This window comes from Penaeus chinensis, chromosome 13 (assembly GCF_019202785.1).
Source record: "Penaeus chinensis breed Huanghai No. 1 chromosome 13, ASM1920278v2, whole genome shotgun sequence".
In the NCBI taxonomy this organism is placed as follows: domain Eukaryota; kingdom Metazoa; phylum Arthropoda; class Malacostraca; order Decapoda; family Penaeidae; genus Penaeus; species Penaeus chinensis.
The window spans coordinates 6,520,171-6,543,321 of record NC_061831.1 but is presented as its reverse complement, the minus strand read 5'-3'; the positions used below and the strand labels follow the sequence as shown (position 1 = coordinate 6,543,321).

General features: G+C 38.6%; 1 protein-coding gene across 1 annotated transcript; it reads right to left on the bottom strand.

The window, feature by feature from the left end:
• Positions 1-18,174: 18,174 nt before the first annotated feature.
• Positions 18,175-21,845, bottom strand: LOC125031553 (glycine, alanine and asparagine-rich protein-like). Its single transcript, XM_047622436.1, has 3 exons — positions 21,758-21,845; positions 19,013-19,047; positions 18,175-18,879 (listed from the first exon to the last, which is right to left on the bottom strand). The coding sequence occupies exons 1-3, from the start codon at positions 21,843-21,845 to the stop codon at positions 18,175-18,177; spliced, it is 828 nt and encodes a 275-aa protein (XP_047478392.1).
• Positions 21,846-23,151: the final 1,306 nt, after the last annotated feature.

Genomic DNA, 23,151 nt, shown 5'->3' with positions numbered 1-23,151 from the left:
TGATTAATTTTTAATTCTTCACTCCCTCAGTGTGTCACATACCGCTATTCATTTTTGGAAGATATAAAAAGCATTTTGAAATTAATAAGTCTGAACAATATTCATCAAAATGATAAGAGGTCTTATTGTGGCCACTACGGTATGTTTACTGAGGGCGACGCCTTGAATGCAAGGTTTCATTGTTATTTATTTGTTTATAATATTTAAGAAATACATTAAAAAAAAAAAAAAAAACTGAATCTCATTTTTGTAAACCAATCAAAGAAAAGGGTGTTCATTTTTCAAAATCTAAGTAGAGCATAGAAGAAGCTGAACATTCATGAGATTTACAGAAAAGAAAGGAAAATTAAAAAACAATAAATATATAAACGCACACGCATTTATACAAATGTGTATATACATGCGCATATATATATGCGCATGTGTATGTATATGTGTGTGTGTGGATGCACATATATGTAAATATGTGTATACATATACACACTCGCACACACACAGTATATATATATACGTATATATACATACATACATACACAGGTATATACACATTGTTTATGTATACATGCATATTATTTATGACATCTGTCTTTCCAAGTGGCCGCGGATCTAAACGTTAAAGAATTATGATTATTAGAAAAAAATGTGAATGAGAATTACTATATTCATATCGCTAGAATTGTATTTGGTGTTTCTCAAAGTCACTAATGTAATTCAAGGGAATTACATTAGTGTTCATCCCTCTCTGGGAGAGAAAAGGGGTTGTTGGGACTGCAGCAATAACCGATTTTTTTTTATTGCCCAGCACACCATGCAAGGATCTTTTGAAATGTATCAGAGAACACCCTACTGTGCCACCAGAGACTGAAGCAATCTGGATTCCTTTACTCCTAGTGATTCCACAACAGATATCCTTGCATTTCGAATAACTGTAGACTGATGATGTGAAGAGCGTAGCATGGATCGACCTCTAGACAGAATTCGATTCGATACAATACAAATCACTCTAGGAGATACTGAGATATATATATGATGTGTGTGTGTATATATTTATATTCCAAGGACTATTGGTGGGTTAACTGCACGCCCGTTTACTAGTACTGAAAGTGTCAGTAAGTGTGGCGGGGTCTTTCTAGATTCTTACGTGAATTCAGAAGGTGGGCAGGGCTGTGTTCTTGCACCATCGCTTTCAACACATGCATGGAGTGGGCAATGGCTAAAGGTGCCTTCGAAAAACAAGGTAAAACAACACTTTGTAATATCATGGTCATTAAAATTGACTTTGCTGACAATGTTGCAATTTCATCTATCACAGTTTTACATAACTTGGTAGTGTACTCCAAACTCTGGGCTGTCAGACTAGGAAGTCAGTAGAAAGATTAGCTTAGCATGAGGTGCCATAAATCACTTGAAAAATAATAATAAAAAAAAAAAATAAGATGGCTAATACTCCAAGGTAGAATCATCCAAATATTTTGTATGTGAGAAACAACTTTCCATACATGTATTTTCAGGGTAACATTTCAATGCACTTATCCCATTTTTGCATTAGAGTAATCTCATGCGCCGGTCCATTCAAGCAACTGTGTATATATATTTGTGCGTGTGTGTTTGTGTGTGGAAAAAAAACTAGTCAAATACAATAATACAATTGCAGTAATTTTCAATTATACATTTATTCTACTATCATTGCACTTCAAAACCACTTTTGACAGACGGATGCCACATATGATATTGTAATATTTCTCACATATGTTTATGCATATATATAATATATTTATATATATATGTATGTATATGTATCTATTATATGCATATCTATATCTATATATATATATATATATATATATATATATGTGCGTGCGTACACACACATATATATGTATGTACACACATATATATATATATATACACACATGTGTGAATGCATCTGTGTTTATGTGCTTATTAACATTTGATTTTCCTTTCTTTTCTGTCATTTTCATGAAATGTTTAGCTTTTAAAGTTCCTTCCATGCACTTCCTAGATTTTGAAAAATGAATAGCCTTTTCTTTAACTGATTTATAAAAAAAACAGACTCAGTTGCTTTAAAAATGTATTTCTTATATTATAACAAATAAATAACAATGAAACCTTACATTCCAGGTGTGTCTCCCAGTAAACGTACCAAAGAGGCCACGGTAAGATCTCGCCCTCTCATTTTGATGAATATTGCTCAGAATTATTCATTTCAAAATGCTTATATCTTTCAAGAATAAATAACGGTACGTGACATACTAAGGGGGCTAAGAATGAAAAATTAATTATTCTTGCAGACCATGAACCATTCCTTGCCCAAGATTTTGACCACAGAGCAGTCTTCAGGAATATCTCCTGAGGAAGGCACAGGCTGCAGGTTGAACAGGCCGTAGGTTGCTGTTCCCGATGGATCGGGAACTGCAACCTGATTGTAAACCGAAGGGGCGCCGAAAGCTGAGTTGTAAACAATGGGGAGGGGAGCGGCAACCTGGTCTTGGTTCATTTCAGACTCGGACACCCGGATCAAGGGAATATTTGGAGCCACGAAGGGACTGGGAGCCACGGCTGGAGGAGCCACAGGGAAAGTCCTCAGTGGCGTGGAAATCAGAGGAAAGGCCCCGTTGTAGGTGGTGTAGTGCACGCCGCTGGTCAGGGGAAGCACCATAGGGTTTGAGGGAGCAGCCATGCATCCCGCAGCAAAGAACACCAGGAAGTTCTGAAAAACATAATCATTGATTTGGGGTAAACTTAACTTCAAAGTCTATCGGTACAATTAGAGGCAAAGTATATACTATATAGGTCTATACTAAGTACTCAAGCTACGTTTTATGGAAGATTCTTACCAGAGGATTCATGTTGCTTGTTGTGCTTGTGGCAGTCAGTGTGAGGAGGAGAGCTGACTGCAGCCTATATATAGGCGGAGGAAGCCTGTCTTTCCTGATTTTGGGACAATGGTCACGCCCACAAGCAGCAGCAGATAGGCCTACGCACGGGAAGATTAGAGGTCGGGGAATACAGTTTCCTAGGTTACAGGTATATATATACATGCACATATATATATGTATATATATAATTTAATCAAACTATATTTCATATCCCGATTTGCTAAATCAGTTGAAAATCACTTCCCTAGAAGATCGGAGTGTATTTTACATTGTAACGTCTGCGAGTCACATCCTTCAGTCCAGGAAACAGTAAGGTAAAGTTAGATCTCGGAAAACAGTTCCGCGTAGTTGTTATCACTGAAATCTGTGAGCAAAAATGTTGTGCAGCCAGACAGATCTCCAGTACCTATTGTATTAGACACTAAAATGGCAATATTGTAAAATAACACACACATATGTGTATACATGTTTAAAAATATATGTGTATACACATACACACACATGTATATATATGTATGTATGTATAGGAATATATGTACATGTATGTATATATGTGTGTGTGTGTTTGCGTGTATACCAAGTACACCAACTTTCGGTGGACAGTGGAAGCGTAATATGTACGACTTGACTTAAATGGAATTGGAATAAATGTCAATAAAAAATTATCCAAGGATTGGAACTTTATTTTTATTTACAAATGTCATTATAGTGTTTATGTATAGATATCACAATGAAAAGTGGTTATGTTTAACCAATATTGTTTATAGATGAAACAAATATATAATACTTGGTTGCGAGATTTCTGAGTTGGTTGGGGAGGGGGTTGAGCCTGTGGCCTGAGCCGGTAAAGACAGGTGTATGAAATTCCAGTAGACTTTATGTTATGTTATAGGATGAGTAACAAAGGCGTGGTTAATGCTCCACGTGGAAAAATGTGTTAGCCAAAATAAAGTACTTAAGAAAATCTAAATTCATGGACATAAATATACATGTTCGTCTGTCAATGCTTCATTTGAATCGAGTCGATCAGTAGGGCCAATAAGAAAATCTGTTGCCAGCACGGACACACGTACACACACACACACACACACATATATATATATATATATATATATATTTATATATAAATATATATTTACTGATTTATTTATTCATATATATTTACTGATTTATTTATTCATATATATACATGTAATGATGACAAACATCTCATTTTGTAGTTATTGTTGTAAGATACAGCTGACATATTTCTGGATACATTGTATATTTCACAAATTTTAGTGATAACATCGTAGTGTTCCCAGTTAACTTGATCTTGATATTTCCAAGAATAACGGATGTGTCTCGCAGACGTTACGATATTAATGACAAACATTTCTGTCGAAAACTAACTACGATTTTCTAGGGAAGGAAGTTTCAGCCGATTTAACGCTTCGGGATACGATGCGTAGTCTAATCAAATGATTATCATTATGCACATATACATGAGTGGGAGTACGTGTAACCTAGCAAAGTCAAACGCTAACCTTGATCGTTATTACTGATTCTTATCTCCGACTTCCCAAAGGTAGGCCTATCTCCTGCACCTTTTGGGTGGCAGATAGGCCCGTCCCGACATAGGGCAAGGACAGGCTTCCTCTGCCTATATACAAGCTGCAGTCAGCTCTTCTTATATTGACTTCCACAAGTACAAGCAATATGAATCCTCTGGTAAGAATCTTCCATGAAATGTATTCCTGCGTCCTGGTCATAGTTTGCGTGTTTAAGATTGCCTGAATCGAGAGACTTTGAAGTTATTCTTGTTTACCCAAAATAACTGATTGTGTCTTTCAGTATGGCCTGGTGTTCTTTGCTGCGAGATATATGGCTGCTCCCTTAAACCCTTTGGTGCTTCCCCTGACCAGCAGGATGACTACACCACCTAAACCGGGCCGTTCCTCTTGTTGTACTTCCCAGATGATTGTTCCTGTGGCTCCTCCAGTCGTGACTTCCAGTCCCTTCGTGGCTCCAAATGTTCCCTTGATCCAGGTCTGAAATGAACCAAGACCAGGTTGCCGCTCCCCTCCCCATCGTTTACAACTCAGCTTTCGGCGCCCCTTCGGTTTACACTCAGGTTGCTGTTCCCGATGGATCGAGAACTGCACCCTACGGTCTGTTCAACCTTCAGCCTGTGCCTTCCTCATGAGATATTCCTGAAAACTGCTCTGTGGTCAAAATCTTGGGCAAGGAATGGTTCATGGTCTGCAAGAATGATTATTTTTTCATTCTTAGCTCCCTCAGTGTGTCACATACCGCTATTCATTTTTGGAAGATATAAAAAGCATTTTGAAATGAATTATTCTGAACAATATTCATCAAAATGATAAGAGGTCTTATTGTGGCCACTTTGGTAAGTTTACTGAGGTCGACGCCTTGTATGCAAGGTTTCATTGTTATTTATTTGTTTATAATATATAAGAAATACATAAAAAAAACAACAACTGAATCTCATTTTTGTAAACCAATCAAAGAAAAGGGTGTTAATTTTCTCAAAATCTAAGTAAAGCATAGAAGGAACTTTATAAGCTGAATATTCATGAGAATTACAGAAAAAAAAGGAAATTAAAAAGCAATAAATATGTAAACGCACACGCATTTATACAAATGTGTATATATATGCGCATGTGTATGTATATGTGTGTGTGTGGATACACATATATATGCATATATGTGTGTATATATATATACACACACACATATATATATATATATATATATATATATATATGTATGTATGTGTGTATATATACACACAGGCACATACACACATACATATATATATACGTATATATACATACATACATACACACATTGTGTGTGTGTACATGCATATTATTTATGACACCTGTCTTTCCAAGTGGCCGCGGATCTAAACGTTAAAGAATTATGATTATTAGAAAAAAATGTGAATGAGAATTACTATATTCATATCGCTAGAATTGTATTTGGTGTTTCTCAAAGTCACTAATGTAATTCAAGGGAATTACGTTGTCATTGCTGACAATGTTGCAATTCCATCTATCTCTGGAGACCCTAATAAACTCTCTTGACACATTTGGCAAAGATTCCCTTGGTTTAGAGGTCTCGAGAATCAAAACTAAAATCTAGGATTTCGGTGAAGTCACACACAGTTTTATATAACTTGGTAGTGTACTCCAAACTCTGGGCTGTCAGACTAGGAAGTCAGTAGAAAGATTAGCTTAGCATGAGGTGCCATAAATCACTTGACAAGAAGTTTTGAGATGCTGATACCTGTGCAGTACCAAGCGGGACTCCTATGGATGGAAACGAAGAGTGGGTACGGCTATGGGCCCCCTTGGCGTTAGCCCCAATGATTGACTAATTGATATGTACATATATATGTATGTGTATATATATGTATTCAGTACATGCATATATACACATACACACACACACACGATGCATGTGTGTACACACACTCATATATATGTATATATGTGTTTGTGTGTACTCTATGTATATATATACGCACACACATTCATTTGGATATATATATGTATACATAAATATACAAAATCACACACGGGCATTTGCTATCTCCCACTTTCTCGCTGGTTCTCGATTTCTCTCTCCCCTTTGTAACACCAAATCAAGATTTTTCATTAACCGAGGACTGTTAGTAGATAACAACAAACCCATTTTTTTTCAAGAGAATGTAAATATCTGAAGAAAAAAAAAAAAGATGGCTAATACTCCAAGGTAGAATCATCCAAATATTTTGTATGTGAGAAACAATTTTCCATACATGTATTTTCAGGGTAACATTTCAATGCACTTATCCCATTTTTGCATTAGAGTAATCTCATGCGCCGGTCCATTCAAGCAACTGTGTATATATTTGTGCGTGTGTGTTTGTGTGTGGAAAAAAAACTAGTCAAATACAATAATACAATTGCAGTAATTTTCAATTATACATTTATTCTACCATCATTGCTCTTCAAAGCCACTTTTGACAGACGGATGCCACAAATGATATTGTAATATTGCTCACATATGTTTATGAATATATATAATATATTTATATATATATGTATGTATATGTATCTATTATATGCATATCTATATATATATATATATATGTGTGTGTGCGTGCGCATACACACATATATATGTATGTACACGTATATATCTATATATACACATGTGTGAATGCGTCTGTGTTTATGTGCTTATTAACATTTGATTTTCCTTTCTTTTCTGTCATTCTCATGAAATGTTTAGCTTTTAAAGTTCCTTCCATGCACTTCCTAGATTTTGAAAAATGAATAGCCTTTTCTTTAACTGATTTATAAAAAAAACAGACTCAGTTGCTTTAAAAATGTATTTCTTATATTATAACAAATAAATAACAATGAAACCTTACATTCCAGGTGTGTCTCCCAGTAAACGTACCAAAGAGGCCACGGTAAGATCTCGCCCTCTCATTTTGATGAATATTGCTCAGAATTATTCATTTCAAAATGCTTATATCTTTCAAGAATAAATAACGGTACGTGACATACTAAGGGGGCTAAGAATGAAAAATTAATCATTCTTGCAGACCATGAACCATTCCTTGCCCAAGATTTTGACCACAGAGCAGTCTTCAGGAATATCTCCTGAGGAAGGCACAGGCTGCAGGTTGAACAGGCCGTAGGTTGCAGTTCCCGATCCATCGGGAACAGCAACCTGAGTGTAAACCGAAGGGGCGCCGAAAGCTGAGTTGTAAACAATGGGGAGGGGAGCGGCAACCTGGTCTTGGTTCATTTCAGACTCGGACACCCGGATCAAGGGAATATTTGGAGCCACGAAGGGACTGGGAGCCACGGCTGGAGGAGCCACAGGGAAAGTCCTCAGTGGCGTGGAAATCAGAGGAAAGGCCCCGTTGTAGGTGGTGTAGTGCACGCCGCTGGTCAGGGGAAGCACCACAGGGTTTGAAGGAGCAGCCATGCATCCCGCAGCAAAGAACACCAGGAAGTTCTGAAAGACATAATCATTGATTTGGGGTAAACTTAACTTCAAAGTCTATCGGTACAATTAGAGGCAAAGTATATACTATATAGGTCTATCCTAAGTACTCAAGCTACCTTTATGGAAGATTCTTACCAGAGGATTCATGTTGCTTGTTGTGCTTGTGGCAGTCAGTGTGAGGAGGAGAGCTGACTGCAGTCTATATATGGGCGGAGGAAGCCTGTCTTTCCTGATTTTGGGACAATGGTCACGCCCACAAGCGGCAGCAGATAGGCCTACGCGCGGGAAGATTAGAGGTCGGGGAATACAGTTTCCTAGGTTATAGGTATATATATACATGCATATATATATGTATGTATATATTATATATATAATTTAATCAAACTATATTTCATATCCCGATTCGCTAAATCAGTTGAAAATCACTTCCCTAGAAGATCGGAGTGTTTTTACATTGTAACGTCTGCGAGTCACATCCTTCGGTCCAGGAAACAGTAAGGTAAAGTTAGATCTCGGAAAACAGTTCCGCGTAGTTGTTATCACTGAAATCTGTGAGCAAAAATGTTGTACAGCCAGACAGATCTCCAGCACCTTTTGTTATTTATTTGTTATATATAAGAAATGCATTGTTAAGGAAACAGTCTAATTCTTAACCAATTAAAGAAAATAAAATCTAAGTAATGCATGAATCATTATCAAATACACATTCATGATATTGCTATATATATATATATATATATATATATATATATACATATACACACATGTGTATATATACGTGTGTGTATATGTGTGTGTGTGTGTGAGTGTGTATGTGCTTAAATATTAGTGCGCGAGTGTGTGTGCATACCTTGGCACCTTGCTCTACTCCAGTTGAGATTGAAGCTTGTAACCAGTAACTGGCACTTCTGTTGTCTCGCCGTTTTGCAGTGGCACTGGAGTGTCTTCTTAGGCCAGGCTTGGGCAAGGATAGTATGGAAGAGCAGCAGTTGCCAATGCAGTAGTTCCTCCTCACTATATGGGTGTTATATATACATATATGTGTTTGTGTAACATACATATGTATATGTTTAAACACAACAAAGAGTGCGAACACTTGAACATACCAAAGGCGTTTTTTACTGTATTGTATATTCAAGGCTTCTTCATGCCATTTACCTGGATATGCTGAAGGGCATGGCCATCCCTTTCTGGAAGAGGGGAAAGGGGTTGTAGGGACTGTAGTAATTGATGAAACCTTACACTGCTCAGCACACCAGGTGAGGATCTAGCTCTCATCCTTCTGAGATGTATCAGAGACTATACCCTACTGTGATACCAGAGACTGCACCTCGAGTCACTGTAGAGTGTTGTTGTGAGTTCTTTGTGGGATACTCGCAGCCTGGATGGACTTCAGGATGACATTCGACTCAATACAATGCTTATCAGTCTACGAGATCCTGAGACTTGGGGAATTATAGGAAATTTTGTTGGATTAAATGCAAGCCAGTATAATAATACTAAACGTGCCATAAAGTGTGATCTTTCTAGATTCTTTATGTGAATTCAAGGTACACTCCAAAATCAATGTAGAGCAAACTTTGTAATATCAAAGTCACTAAACTTGACTTCTCTGGCAATACATATTATTGACTATATGTACAGTATATGTATAAAAAGCACAACACACACACGCGCATATATATATATATATATATATATATATATATATATATATATGTGTGTGTGTGTGTGTGTGTATTATATGGATATTTATGCATATATATTTATATTGATATATGTATACAGTATATACATATATATAATATATATATATATATATATATATATATATATATATATATATATATATACACATGCACATATGTGTGGTACATTCATATATATGTGTGTATATGTATATGTGCAGACACACATATATATACATATATGTGTATACATAGTTATATAAACATACATTCATATACATATGTGCATATATTTTTGTGTATATATATATGCATATATACTGCTAATACATATATGTATACATATGTGCATATACATGTGTATACATATATGTATACATATGTGCATATACATGTGTATACATATGTGCATATACATGTGTATACATATGTACACATGCTCATATATACATGTACATATACATACGATATACACACGATATATATATATACATATATGTGTTTGTATGTGTTTATGTATATATACATATAAACAATCACATACACACATGTGCATATGTATATGTATATGTATATTTATTTATATTTATCGCACGCGTATGTGGATGTGTGTGCCTCTCTCTGTCTCTCGCTCTATCTATATATGCATATAAATACATATGTATATACTTGTTTATCTAACGGTATGTGGATATATGCATGCATTTAACAATAATAGTGATAACAATAATGGCAAAGATTTCATTTTGTTTTTATTATGAATATTATCATTTGATTCTAATATAGTAAGGTAAAGCTGACATACAGTTTCTGGCTGTATTACATATCAGTTCACAAATTTTAGCGATAACATCTTCGCGGAAGTGTTTCCTAAGATTTAACTTGAACTTGGTGTCCCAGACTGACGGAAGTTTCTCGCAGACGTTACGGTATTATTGGCAAACTTTTCTGTCGAAAACTGTCCGATCTTGTAGGGAAGGGATTTTCAACTGATTTCTGGATACGATGTGCAGTTTGATCAAATTATCATTATCATAATTATCATTGTATATGCGAGAGTGCGTGTAACCTAGTAAAGTCAAACGTCATGCTGACCTCTCATCTACTTCCCGAAGGTAGACCTACCTGCTGCCCCTTGTGGGCGTGGCCATTATCCCGAAACAAGGAAGGACAAGCTTCCTCCGCCTATATATAGGCTGCACTCAGCTCTTCTCCTCAAACTGACTGTCACAAGCACTAAAGGCAACATGAATCCTCTGGTAAGCATCTTCCATGGAAAATATTCTTACTCATGGTTTACGTATTTAGGATAGACCAATATATATATTTTTACCTCTGTATCAAGAAACTTTGAAGTTATTTAAGTATATCCCTAAATCAGAGATTGTGTCTTTCAGAACTTACTGGTGTTCTTTGCTGCGGGATGCATGGCTGTTCCTTCAAACCATGTGGTGCTTCCCCTGACTAGCGGCGTGCACTACACCACCTACAACGGGGCCGTTCCTCTGATTTCCACACCCCTGAGGACTGTCCCTGTGGCTCCTCCGGCCGTGGCTCCCCTCCCCATTGTTTACAACTCAGCTTTCGGCGCCCCTTCGGTTTACACTCAGGTTGCTGTTCCCGATGGATCGGGAACTGCAACCTACGGCCTCTTCAACCTTCAGCCTGTGCCTTCGTCAGGAGATATTCCTGAAGACTGCTCTGTGGTTAAAATCTTGGGCAAGGAATGGTTCATGGTTTGCAAGAATGATTAATTTTCATCCTTAGCTCCCATGGAATGTTATTTATTGATGAATAATATAAAAAGCATTTTGAAATGAATTAGTCTGAACAATATTCTTAAAAATGAGAAGAGGTCTTTTTCTGGCCGCTTCGGTACGTTTACTGAGGGAGGTGCCTTGTATGCAAGGTTTCATTGTTATTTATTCGTTATATATAAGAAATACACTTATAAATGAACTGAGTCTAATTCTTAAACCAATTAAAGAAAACAAAATCTAAGTAATGCATAAATCTTTATCAAATATACACACATGACATTGACATATATACATATATATATGCATATATTTGTATATATCTCTATATGTGTGTCACATAGTGTATTCTACACATGTTGAGGCTTATAACCGACAAATGGAACTTCTCATGTTGTGTCTGCGACTGGAGTGTCTTCTCTAGGGCCAGGCTTGGGCAAGGATGGTATGGAAGAGCAGCAGTTGCCCATGTAGTAGGTCTTCCACACTATATGGATGTTATATATATATAGTAGTGTGTGTGTAACAAACTGTATATGTGGATATGTGTTTGTGTAACATATATACGCATATATGTGTTTAAGCATATGCATAAAACAACGGAGAGCGAGAACACTTGAATATACTAAAGGCGTTTTCACTGTGTTGCATCTTCAGGGTTTCGTGCCATTCACCTGGACCTGCTGAAGGGCATGGCGATTCCTTTCTGGAAGGGGAAAGGGGCTGTTGGGACTGCAGAAATTACTGAAACATTACACCACGCAAGGATCTCGCTCTACTCCTTGTGAGATGTATCAGAGACCACCGTACTGTGACACCAGAGAGCGGAGCAATCTGGATTCACTTTATTCCTAGCTAGTACACAATACACCATGTCCTTGCATCTCGAGTCACCGTAGAGTGCTGTTGTGAGTTCTTTGTGGGATACTCGTAGCCTGGATGGACTTCAAGATGGCATTCGACCCAATGCAATGCATATCGGTCTAGGAGATCCTGAGGCTTGAGGAATTCAACGGAATAAAGTTGGATTAACTGCAACCTCTATACTAATATTAAAAGTGCCATAAATTGCATTGAGGTCTCTCTAGACTCTATGTGAATTCAGGAGTTAAGCAGGGCTGTGTTCTTGCACCAACGTAATGGCTAAACGTTCCATCCAAAGTCAATGTAGAGCAAGTTTGGTAATATCAAGGTCACTACACTTTCTGATAATACATATATTTATATCTGTATACAGTAGATGTATACATACAACGCACATATATGTACATTCTATACAAATGTACACACACATATATGTGTGTATATATGTATATATATGCATATATTTATGCATATATATGTATATAGTATATGCATGTATATGTATATATATATGCACATATATATGTATATATGCATGCGCATATATGTATATATATATATATATATATGCTCAAACACACACATATATATATATATATATATATATATGTGTGTGTGTGTGTGTGTGTGTGTGTGTGTGTGCATCTATATACATACCTATATAGACATGCATTCTTATACATATGTACATATATTTGTGTATTTGTATATATATATCATTAATACATATGTATACATATGTGTATATATGTATCCATGTAAGTATGTGCATATACATGCATATTTGTACAAACATGCATGTGTATATACATATATATGTATATACACACGGATATATAGTTGTAATTGTGTTTATATATATACACATATATGCATAAACACGCATATATGTATAGGAATACATGCCTCTCTGTCTTTCTGTCTCTGTATCTTTCCAAATGTAATATATATGTATGTATATATGCTTATGCTTGTGTATCTAATCATATGTGGATATATAAATGTATTCAATTATGATAACAATAATGATGAAAAATTCATTTTGTAAAATTATTACGTAAATTAAACTGTCACTTTACATTTTTATCTTTGTATCTAATATCATAAGGTATAGCTGACATATAATTTCTGGCTGCATTACATTTCGGTTAACAAATTTTAACGATAACACCTTCGCGGAAGTGTTTCCTAAGATTCAACTTGAACTTGGTGTCGTAGACTGACTTAAGTGTCTCGCAGACGTTACCATATTATTGGCAAACTTTTCTGTCGAACACTATCTCCGATCTTGTAGGGAGGGGAATTTCAAATGATTTCTGGATATGATGAGTAGTTTTATCAAATTATTATCATAATTATCAGTATAGTGAGAGAGTAACCTAGTAAATGTTGACCTCTCATCTCCTACTTCCCGAAGGTAGACTGACCTGCTGCCCCTTGTGGGCGTGGCCATTACCCCGAAACCAGGAAGGACAAGCTGCCGTGGCTCCCCTCCCCATTGTTTACAACTCAGCTTTCGGCGCCCCTTCGGTTTACACTCAGGTTGCTGTTCCCGATGGATCGGCCTCTTCAACCTTCAGCCTGTGCCTTCATCAGGAGATATTCCTGAAGACTGCACTGTGGTCAAAATCTTGGGCAAGGAATGGTTCATGGTTTGCAAGAATAATTAAGTTTTCATTCTTTGCTCTTTCGGTGTGTTGTGTACCGTTTTATTTATACATGAAAAATATAAAAAGCATTTTGAAATTAATTAGTTAAAATGAGAGGGCAAGGTCTTACTGTGGCCGCTTCGGTACGTTTACTGAGGGCGACGCCTTGAATGCAAGATTTCATTGTTATTTATTTGTTATATATAAGAAATACATTTTAAAAAGAACTGAGTCTAATTCTTAAACCAATTAAAGAAAACAAATTCTAAGTAATACATCAGTCTTTAAAAATAGATATTCATGACAATAACATATATATGCGTGAGTTTATGTATACATAAATATATATAATTATGTGTGTTTACATATTGGTGTGAGTGTGTCTGCATACCTTGGCACCTTGTCCTAATCGACTTGAAACTGAGGCTTTATAACTCGTGCTGTGTCGTCGTTTTGCTGCGGCACTAGAATATCTTTTCTAGAGCCAGGTTTGTGCAAGGATGGTATGGAAGAGCAGCAGTTCCCCAGTAGGTCCTCCTCACTATATGAGTGTTTTATATATATATATATATATATATATATATATATATATATATCAGTGTATATGTATATATGTGCAACGTAAATGTGTACCTATATGTCTGTAACATATATACGTATATGTCCAAACATAAAACAACGAAGAGCGAGAACACTTGAATATACCATAGACGTTTTCACTATATTGCATCTTCATGCCAATCACCTGGACCTACTGAGGGGCATGACCATCCCTTTCTGGAAGGGGAAAAGGGGTTTTGGGGACTGTAGATATTACTAAAATATTACACTGGTCAGCATACCATGCAAGGATCTGTATCAGAGATCCCCCTAAAGTGACACCAGAGACTGGAACAATCAGGATTCACTTCACTCCTAGTAATTCCACAATAGACATAACCCTACACCTCTAGTCAATGTAGAAATGTGCCATAAAGTGTGGTGGGGTATTGTCAAGATCCTTTCTGTGAATTCAGGAGTGAGGCAGGGCTATGTTTTTGCACCAACGTAATGGCTAAAAGTACCCTCCATTGGCAATGTATAACAAACTTTATAATATCAAGAGCACTAAATTGAGCTTTTTTGACAATACATATATTTATATATGTATACAGTTCATGTATACACGCAACACACACATATATGAGTGTGTGTGTGTGTGTGTGTGCATATACATATAAATATATATGTATATATATTCATATAGTATATGAATATTATACACATACACACATATACATGTCTAGGGTCAGTGTAAGTTTTCCTTAACTAGTGCATGCAATGTCCATCCTCTTTCAATGATTTCTTGTATGCGCGTGCGTGTATGCGTTCCTTGGTACAGTTCCCGTGACCAAAGCAAGGTCGGTGACCCATTCAGCACGACATTCACTTAGCTCCGTGCCCATACACACCTTTTGTAAGTATTGCCGATGTATTGGCATATACAACACTGTTGTTTAATTTCATGAAAATGATTGATTTGGTACATATTTATTTGTAATATAACAATGCTAATGGTGGTTTCTCTGAACATTTGCATAAATACATAATTAAGGAAAATCTCAACGATATAGTATATGTATATATATATATACACACACGCATATATATACATATATGTCTGTGACCATATATGAATATGCACACACACTATATATATATGTGTGTGTTTACATATATATATATATATATATATATATATATATATACACATATATATGTGTGTATGTGTGAGCGCGTGTCTACATACATAGCTACATAAACATGCATTCATATGAATGAGTACATATATTTATGTATATATATGTATATCATTAATACATATATGTATGCATGTCTGTATGTATATATGTGTGTGTGCATATACATGTATATATGTACGCACACATGCATATATATATATATATATGTATACATATACATACATATATACATATTGGCCTACATATGGATATACACACACAGAAATATATACATACACACAACTGCCGCGATGGTCCAGTGGATAGAGCACTAGACTCCGACCCTCGTGGTCGCGAGTTCAGTTCCCCGCAACGGCAGCTGTAAAAAAGGCCTGCGATCTGACTATTGGCTCGAGCCTGATCTCACGGCGAGAAAACAACATATCGTTTTGAGAAATCAAACGCAGGTATCGTAGGGGAAGTCACCGCCGTGGCAAAAGTGTCAGCGCGCCGAACTGTGGTTGATTAGGTAAGGCTTCCAATCAGGTAAGAGTGGTACTGCCAAATGACCTCTCAGTAATAAATTGGGAGAGGTCTAGATCCTGCAGTGGAAGAAATGGCTGTTGAACAATATATATATGTGTGTGTGTGTATACCCATAAACAAGCACACACACATATATATGTATTTGTATATATGTATGTATATGTATATATGCCTCTCTGTCTTTGTCTCTGTATCTCTGTATATATACGCATATATATATATATACATATGTACATACTTGTTTATCTAATCATATGTGGATATATGTGTTTAATAATGATAACAGTAATGATAATGACTTCCTTTTGCATAGTATTACATATGTAAAACTGTCACTTTGCAACAGTTGCATTTTTGTGTCCAATATAGTGAGGCACAGCGGACACAATTTCTGATTGCATTACATTTCGGTTCACAAATTTTAGCGATAACATCTTCGCGGAAGTGTTTCCTAAGATTTAACTTGAACTTGATAACCCAGGCTGACGGGAGTGTATCGCAGACTCTTCTGTCGAAACTATCACCGATCTTATAGGGAAGAAATTTTCAAATGATTTCGGGGTACACAGCGCGTGTAACCTAGTAAAGTCTACCGTCCTGCTGACCTCTCATCTACTTCCCGGAGGTAGGCCTATCTGCTGCCGCTTGTGGGCGTGGCCATTGTCCCGAAATAAGGAAAGACAGACTTCCTCCGCCTATATATAGGCTGCAGTCAGCTCTCCTCCTCACACTGACTGCCACAAGCACAACAAGCAACATGAATCCTCTGGTAAGAATCTTCTATGGAAGGTATTTCTGTGTCCTACTCTTAGTTTACGTATTTAGCATAGAACAGTATAACACATTTTTTGCCCATGTTTGTATCGAGAGACTTTAAAGTTATTTAAGTTTACCCCAAATTAATGATTGTGTTTTTCAGAACTTCCTGGTGTTCTTTGCTGCGGGATGCATGGCTATTCCCTCAAACCCTGTGGTGCTTCCCCTGACCAGCGGGGTGCACTACACTACCTACAGCGGGGCCGTTCCTCTGATTTCCACACCCCTGAGGACTGTCCCTGTGGCTCCTCCGGCCGTGGCTCCCCTCCCCATTGTTTACAACTCAGCTTTCGGCGCCCCTTCGGTTTACACTCAGGTTGCTGTTCCCGATGGCTCGGGAACTGCAACCTACGGCCTCTTCAACCTTCAGCCTGTGCCTTCCTCAGGAGATATTCCTGAAGACTGCAATGTGGTCAAAATCTTGGGCAAGGAATGGTTCATGGTTTGCAAGAATGATTAATTTTCATCCTTAGCTCCCTCGGTGTGTTAGGTACCGTTATTTAATAAGCATTTTGAAATGAATTAGTCTGAACAGTATCCATCAAAATGAGAGGGCGAGGTCTTACTGTTGCCGTTTCGGTACGTTTACTGAGGTCGACGCCTTGAATGCAAGGTTTCATTATTATTTATTTGTTTATGATAAGAAATACATTTTTAAAAGAACTGAGTCTGATTTTTATCCAATTAAAGAATAAGGCATTCATTTTGCATGAATCTGTATGTTCACATATGTGTGTCTAAATATATACATAAAACAAAGAGGAAAAAGACGCTTGAATATGCGAAAGGCCTTTTTACTGTTTTGCATCTTAAGGACTTTCATGCCTTTCACCTGGATCTGCTGAGGGGCATGGCCATCCATCTATGGAGGCGGGAAAGGGATTTGTCTGACTGCAACATTTTTAAGCATTTAAAATGTTTTACATAAATTAGCAAATCATTTAGTTCCGCACTGTTAGTAATTTTCTGCTAATGTGAACACACACACACAGACACATATATATATTATATAATTTGCTTATTGTTTCATTTTTCTACTACTGCACTTATTTCAAAGGGTGACTGAGAAAGGAGACTTCAGGCTTATTTTATTAATGAAGCACTTTGAGTGATGTCTGCCGCTTGGCAGCCGGCGGGGGGAACGACCATAACCGATATCCTCGAATGGCCAGTACAGATGTCCTAAATTTAGTCAGTTATTACTGTTTTTATTTTAAATTCTTTCAGTGGCCGTACCCGAAGCCGCCCCCGAATCCGCCGCTATACCCGCCTCCGCTGCCCTTGGCCTTGGCCAGCGCCTTGGCGGACGCCGCCTGCGCCTGCGCCGCGGCGCCCAGGGCGGATTGCAGGTCGTTCACGACCACGCTCTGCTGCAGGCCCAGAGCATGTGCGGCCTGCTGCGCCTGCCACGCCATGGCGGCCTGCGTGGCTCGCACGTCCCGGGCAGCCTGAAGTGCCTGGAAGGCCTGTGCCACCACGGCCTGCGCCTCGTGCCTGGCGGCGGCCAGGTCGCCGGCCACCGACAGGGCGAGTTTGTGCGCGTTCTCGGCCGCTTCCTCGGCGGAGGCGGCCTGCCCCGACAGGGAGGACTCGGCGTAGGCGGCGGCGTGGGCGCCCTGCCTGGCCTGCGTCAGCTGGGCGGCCTGCGACTGCTTCTGGGCGGCGGCGGCCTGGGCTGTCTGCGAGGCGGCGGCGGCGATGGCGGCGGCTTGGTTGGCTGCAGCGCCGGCAGCGCCTGCGGCAGCGCCCTTGAGGCCGGCGGCGGCGGCAGAGGCCTGCGCGGCAGCCTGGTTAGCGATGTCGGCGGCGCTGGGCCCGTGGCCACCGCCGCCCCCGCCACTGACGACCAGGAAGCCGCCACCGCTACCACCGTGGCCGCCGCCGTATCCGCCGCCATAACCAGCGCCGCCAGTGAAGCCGCGCTTCTCCTGTAGAACATATTATATAAATATCTATTTCCATCGTTCTGTCATCAGTTAATAACAGTGACATCTGTCATCAAATATTTCATCTGCATATTCACCACTGGAACTAAAGGCAAAACAGAGGGCGAGATCTTACTCTGACGGCATCGGGGCGCGTACTGAGGGCGGCGCCTGCAATACAAGGTTTCAGTGTTATTTGTTTGTTTATATCATATGTAAAAAAAGAAAAAAAAAGAAAAGAAAAAGGGACTGAAATTGATTTTCATAAACCAGCTAAATGTAAATGATATACGAAACATTATTAACAACAAAAAAGAAACAATATATACATTAATAAACACATAAACATATATATATATATATATATATGTGTGTGTGTGTGTGTGTGTGTGTATATATATGTATATATATATACATACACACACACACACATATATATATATATATATATATATTTCTATGTTCATATTTCAATTATTCGTTGTAGATATGATCGGTCTTATCATATCATACCGAAGGCGAGGCCGAACACAAGAAGAGAGAATTGGCTGTGCATCTTGCTACTTCCACACGCCGAACACGACTGAATCAAACCACCGACGCTTCCTCTATATACTCTCTTTTTGTATGACGTCACATTCTCTCCGGGAATCCGTGTGACTAGCGGAGAAAAAGGAAGAAAGGAGGATGGAAGAGGCAAATGAGTGTCAATTTGGGCTTGGCGCGAAAGAGGAATTAAATGAACGAGGGATTATAAGTACGGAATTCCTGAAGTCAGATTTATAGCTGATTTTGGCATTACGAAAAACAAAATTAGGGAGATGAAATAATAGTTGCGATGACTGACATTTAAGGAGCATAATTTGAGAGTGTTAGTATTTAATTAACAAATTATAATTAAACATCAGACATTAGATCACTCTCTGGCGCAGCGTTGAAGTCTCCAGGTAGAAAGTTATGTAATTTTGTTTGCGTTTGAAGACTGATGTCTAGAATCATTGACTGAAGTAACAAGAATTCAAATAAAAAAGATAAAGGAGACTAAATAGATAAATGAATTAAATCATAATTAAAGGATTACATACTTCTTTTTCAAAATTGCGTAATCATGTCAGTTAGCAGTAACAATAATCAATAGCCCCCTTTCCGTCCTCCCTTTCCCCTCCCTTCCCCCTCTCTTCCCGCCTTCCCTCTTCCTTCCTTTCCCCCTCCCTTCCCGCCCTCTGTTTCCTCTCCCTTCCCATCCGTTTCTTCTTCCCACCCTCCCTTTCCGCCCTTCCTTTCTCCTCCTTTTCCCCTACTTTTCCCCTCCCTTCCCCCTCCATTTCCCCCTCGTTTACCGCCCTTCCTTAACCCTCCCTTTCCTCCCTTCCCCCTTCTTTGTTGCCTTCCTTTTCCTCTCCCTTAGCCCTTCCTTTCCCCTCCCTCTCCCCCTCCCTTCCCGTCCTCCCTTAACCCTCCCTCTCCCCTTCCCTTCCCTTCATCTCTTCCCCTACCTTTTCCCCTCCTTTCCCTTCCCTTCCTCCCCTCCCTTTCCCTTCCCTTCCCTTCTCCCTCAATTTTCACTTCCCTTTCCCCTCCCTTCCCCTATGTATCACTCCAGATTATCAAGTCCTCAATCGTTTCCTCAGCTCGTCTCATTTCCCTAAAATCAAATGTGACAAAAGATGCCCAATTTCTGGCTATTGAGGGCGTTGACACATTCATTTTCTTTTACGTTTCTTTTACACTGACACAAACTTTTTTTTCTACGCATTGTAGTCACTAAAGTCCTCCCGAGTTGACGCAATTAGAGAGCGATCGTCGGATATTGTTTTGCGCTCGTGGTCGCCGTTCTCTCTCGCTCTCTCTCTCTCTCTCTCCCTCTCTCTCTCTTTCTCTCTCTCTCTCTCTCTCTCTCTCTCTCTCTCTCTCTCTCTCTCTCTCTCTCTCTCTCTCTCTCTCTCTCTCTCTCTCTCTCTTTCTCTCTCTCTGTGTGTGTGTGTGTGTGATTGTCTTTTATCTTTTAATGTGTTTTTTTTTCGGTGTAAGACTATTGGGTTGGTGTTGCTGTGATGAAGCTGCGGGGAGGAGGGGAACGTTTCAGTTTTTTTGTTTTTTTTTTCGTTTGGCTGAATTTTCATTTCTTATTATTTAACTAGATTTTTTGTTTGTTTAACCCCCAAATAATAACTATTAAAATACTTTACTTCTCTTTCCTTATCAGTGACATCTATTAATCTTGAGAGACGTTATGCTTGTGTTTACAGAAGTATATGATATCAACATTTAAACTATATTCGAGAAATTTCATTATCGCACGCGATTCTTTACGAACTGAGTTTGTCTATACAAAAGAAGTTACATTAAATTATCGTTTGCAGCCTTTAATTTGACTCTCTCTCTCCCTATCTATCTATCTCACTCTCTCTCTCGATCTACCTCTCTATCTATCTCTGCTTATCATGTTATCTGTCTGTGAGCTAGTCTTTCTTGTTTTCTTTCTTTCTTTCTTTCTGACTGCTCATCTCTCTCTCTCTCTCTCTCTCTCTCTCTCTCTATCAATCTATCTATCTCTCTCTCTCTCTACACCCAATCATTTGCATTTCGGGCAATTAATAGATTTGTAAATAGATAGATAAACAAATCTTCATCCAAGTCACTCGAAACTGTGCTGGATCTATTCGAGGAAGGAAAAAGGCCTCAGAGACGACCGGGATAAACAAACGCCGACCAAATTTTTCTTTCATTCTTTCTTTCTCTCTCTTTTGTTCTTTCTTTTTTACTTTCATTCCTTCGTATCGAGATCCCCGCCACAGCTGTCTTTGTTGCCATGGCCGTGTTTTCTCTCCTTCTTTGTTCTCTCTCTTCTTTTCCTTCTTTCTTCCTTCTTCGGTCGAACACAGCCTTTGGAAAGTGTCTATGTACGAGTCAATGAAGAGTTTGGTGATCTCGAACAGTGGGTTCTTGACACAGGCGTGACGCAGCATTTTCCTGGCCGTAGAATTTTTCTTTCTTTTTTTTTTTTTTACCCCGTAACAACTATTTCGGGGTAAAATGAATACGGGAACTTTCGTTTTCTTTGATTTACGGTGTGAGTGTAGGGGCAGGGGAAGTTCAAAGGGATGTAACGGTTAAATCCCATTTTCTTTTTTCTTTTTTCTTCTTCTACGAATTCGATTTGTTGAGGACGGAAGTGGAAATTGGGATGGTGGGTTATGAGACAAGTAAATGGTTCGTTCTCGATGTAACTATGAATGGTGGAAAATGTAAACATTTTTTGGCAATCTCTGTCTCTTTCTCTCTCTCTCTCTCTCTCTCTCTCTCTCTCTTCTCTCTCTCTCTCTCTCTCTCTCTCTCTCTCACTCTCTCTCTCTCTCTCTCTGTCTGTCTGTCTCTTTCTCTCTGTGCTGTGTGGTGCAGCGGTAGCGATCTCATTTAGCAATCTTGCTGACCTGCGTTCAAATCTGTCGCTGCCACTGGATGGTAACCCTGGCCATTCCTTGTACACAGGGGATAGCAGCCTGTAGTATAACTACATTACAGTTAATGACCCACACTATGAAAATATATAAAGAAGTACTGCTCATTTTTATATTAGTTATTTTCATTTACTAAGTAAGTTAACAGATAAGATGAACACTTCAGTCATATATATCTAATGCTTGACTATGGTCCGTAGTCGACAGAAGTTCAGCTATATGCTTGAAGAGATGCTTGGGTTTCTCTCCCTGGTTGTTTGCAGGCCGTGGAAACTGTTCTGGTAATAAACTTCAAATCAAATCAGTCTCTCTCTCTCTCTCTCTCTCTCTCTCTCTCTCTCTCTCTCTCTCTCTCTCTCTCTCTCTCTCTCTCTCTCTCTCTCTCTCTCTCCAATAAACGTCAAAGTCAAAGTCTTTCTTCTCTATTCTCTCTATCGTTGGCTCGTTAGTTTTATCTTTATTTCTCACTATCTATATATCTACCTATTGGTAGAGAGATAGATAGATGGAGAGGGAGAGAGTCAGAGTGATAGATAGATAGACAGAGATAGAGATAACTTTATAGATATAAGTAAAAGTCATATGCCTAGACCATACTTTTTGAACTTGTGAACCAGAGCAAGCACGAATTGCGTTTTTTCTTTCCATGTAAACATTTCACCTCTACGGAAAACACGCATGCCAGTATACCTGTGCTTATTTCAACGGTGTTCATCTCCCCCCCCCCCACCCCCATCCCTGAAATCAGAAGAGATTACTGACGTGAAACACACATGTCTATTTGTATTCGTATCAGCAGTGCAACGTTCCAGAA

What these genes read in the sequence shown, in the direction of transcription:
- LOC125031553 (XM_047622436.1), bottom strand. Translation starts at nt 21,845, where the DNA reads ATGCTGCGTCACGCCTGTGTCAAGAACCCACTGTTCGAGATCACCAAA. An exon ending in AGACACTTTCCAAAGGCTGT is followed by an intron (nt 19,048 to 21,757) that starts GTTCGACCGAAG and finishes CTTGTATTGCAG; the next exon opens with GCGCCGCCCTCAGTACGCGC. An exon ending in CGCGCCCCGATGCCGTCAGA is followed by an intron (nt 18,880 to 19,012) that starts GTAAGATCTCGC and finishes TATGTTCTACAG; the next exon opens with GAGAAGCGCGGCTTCACTGG.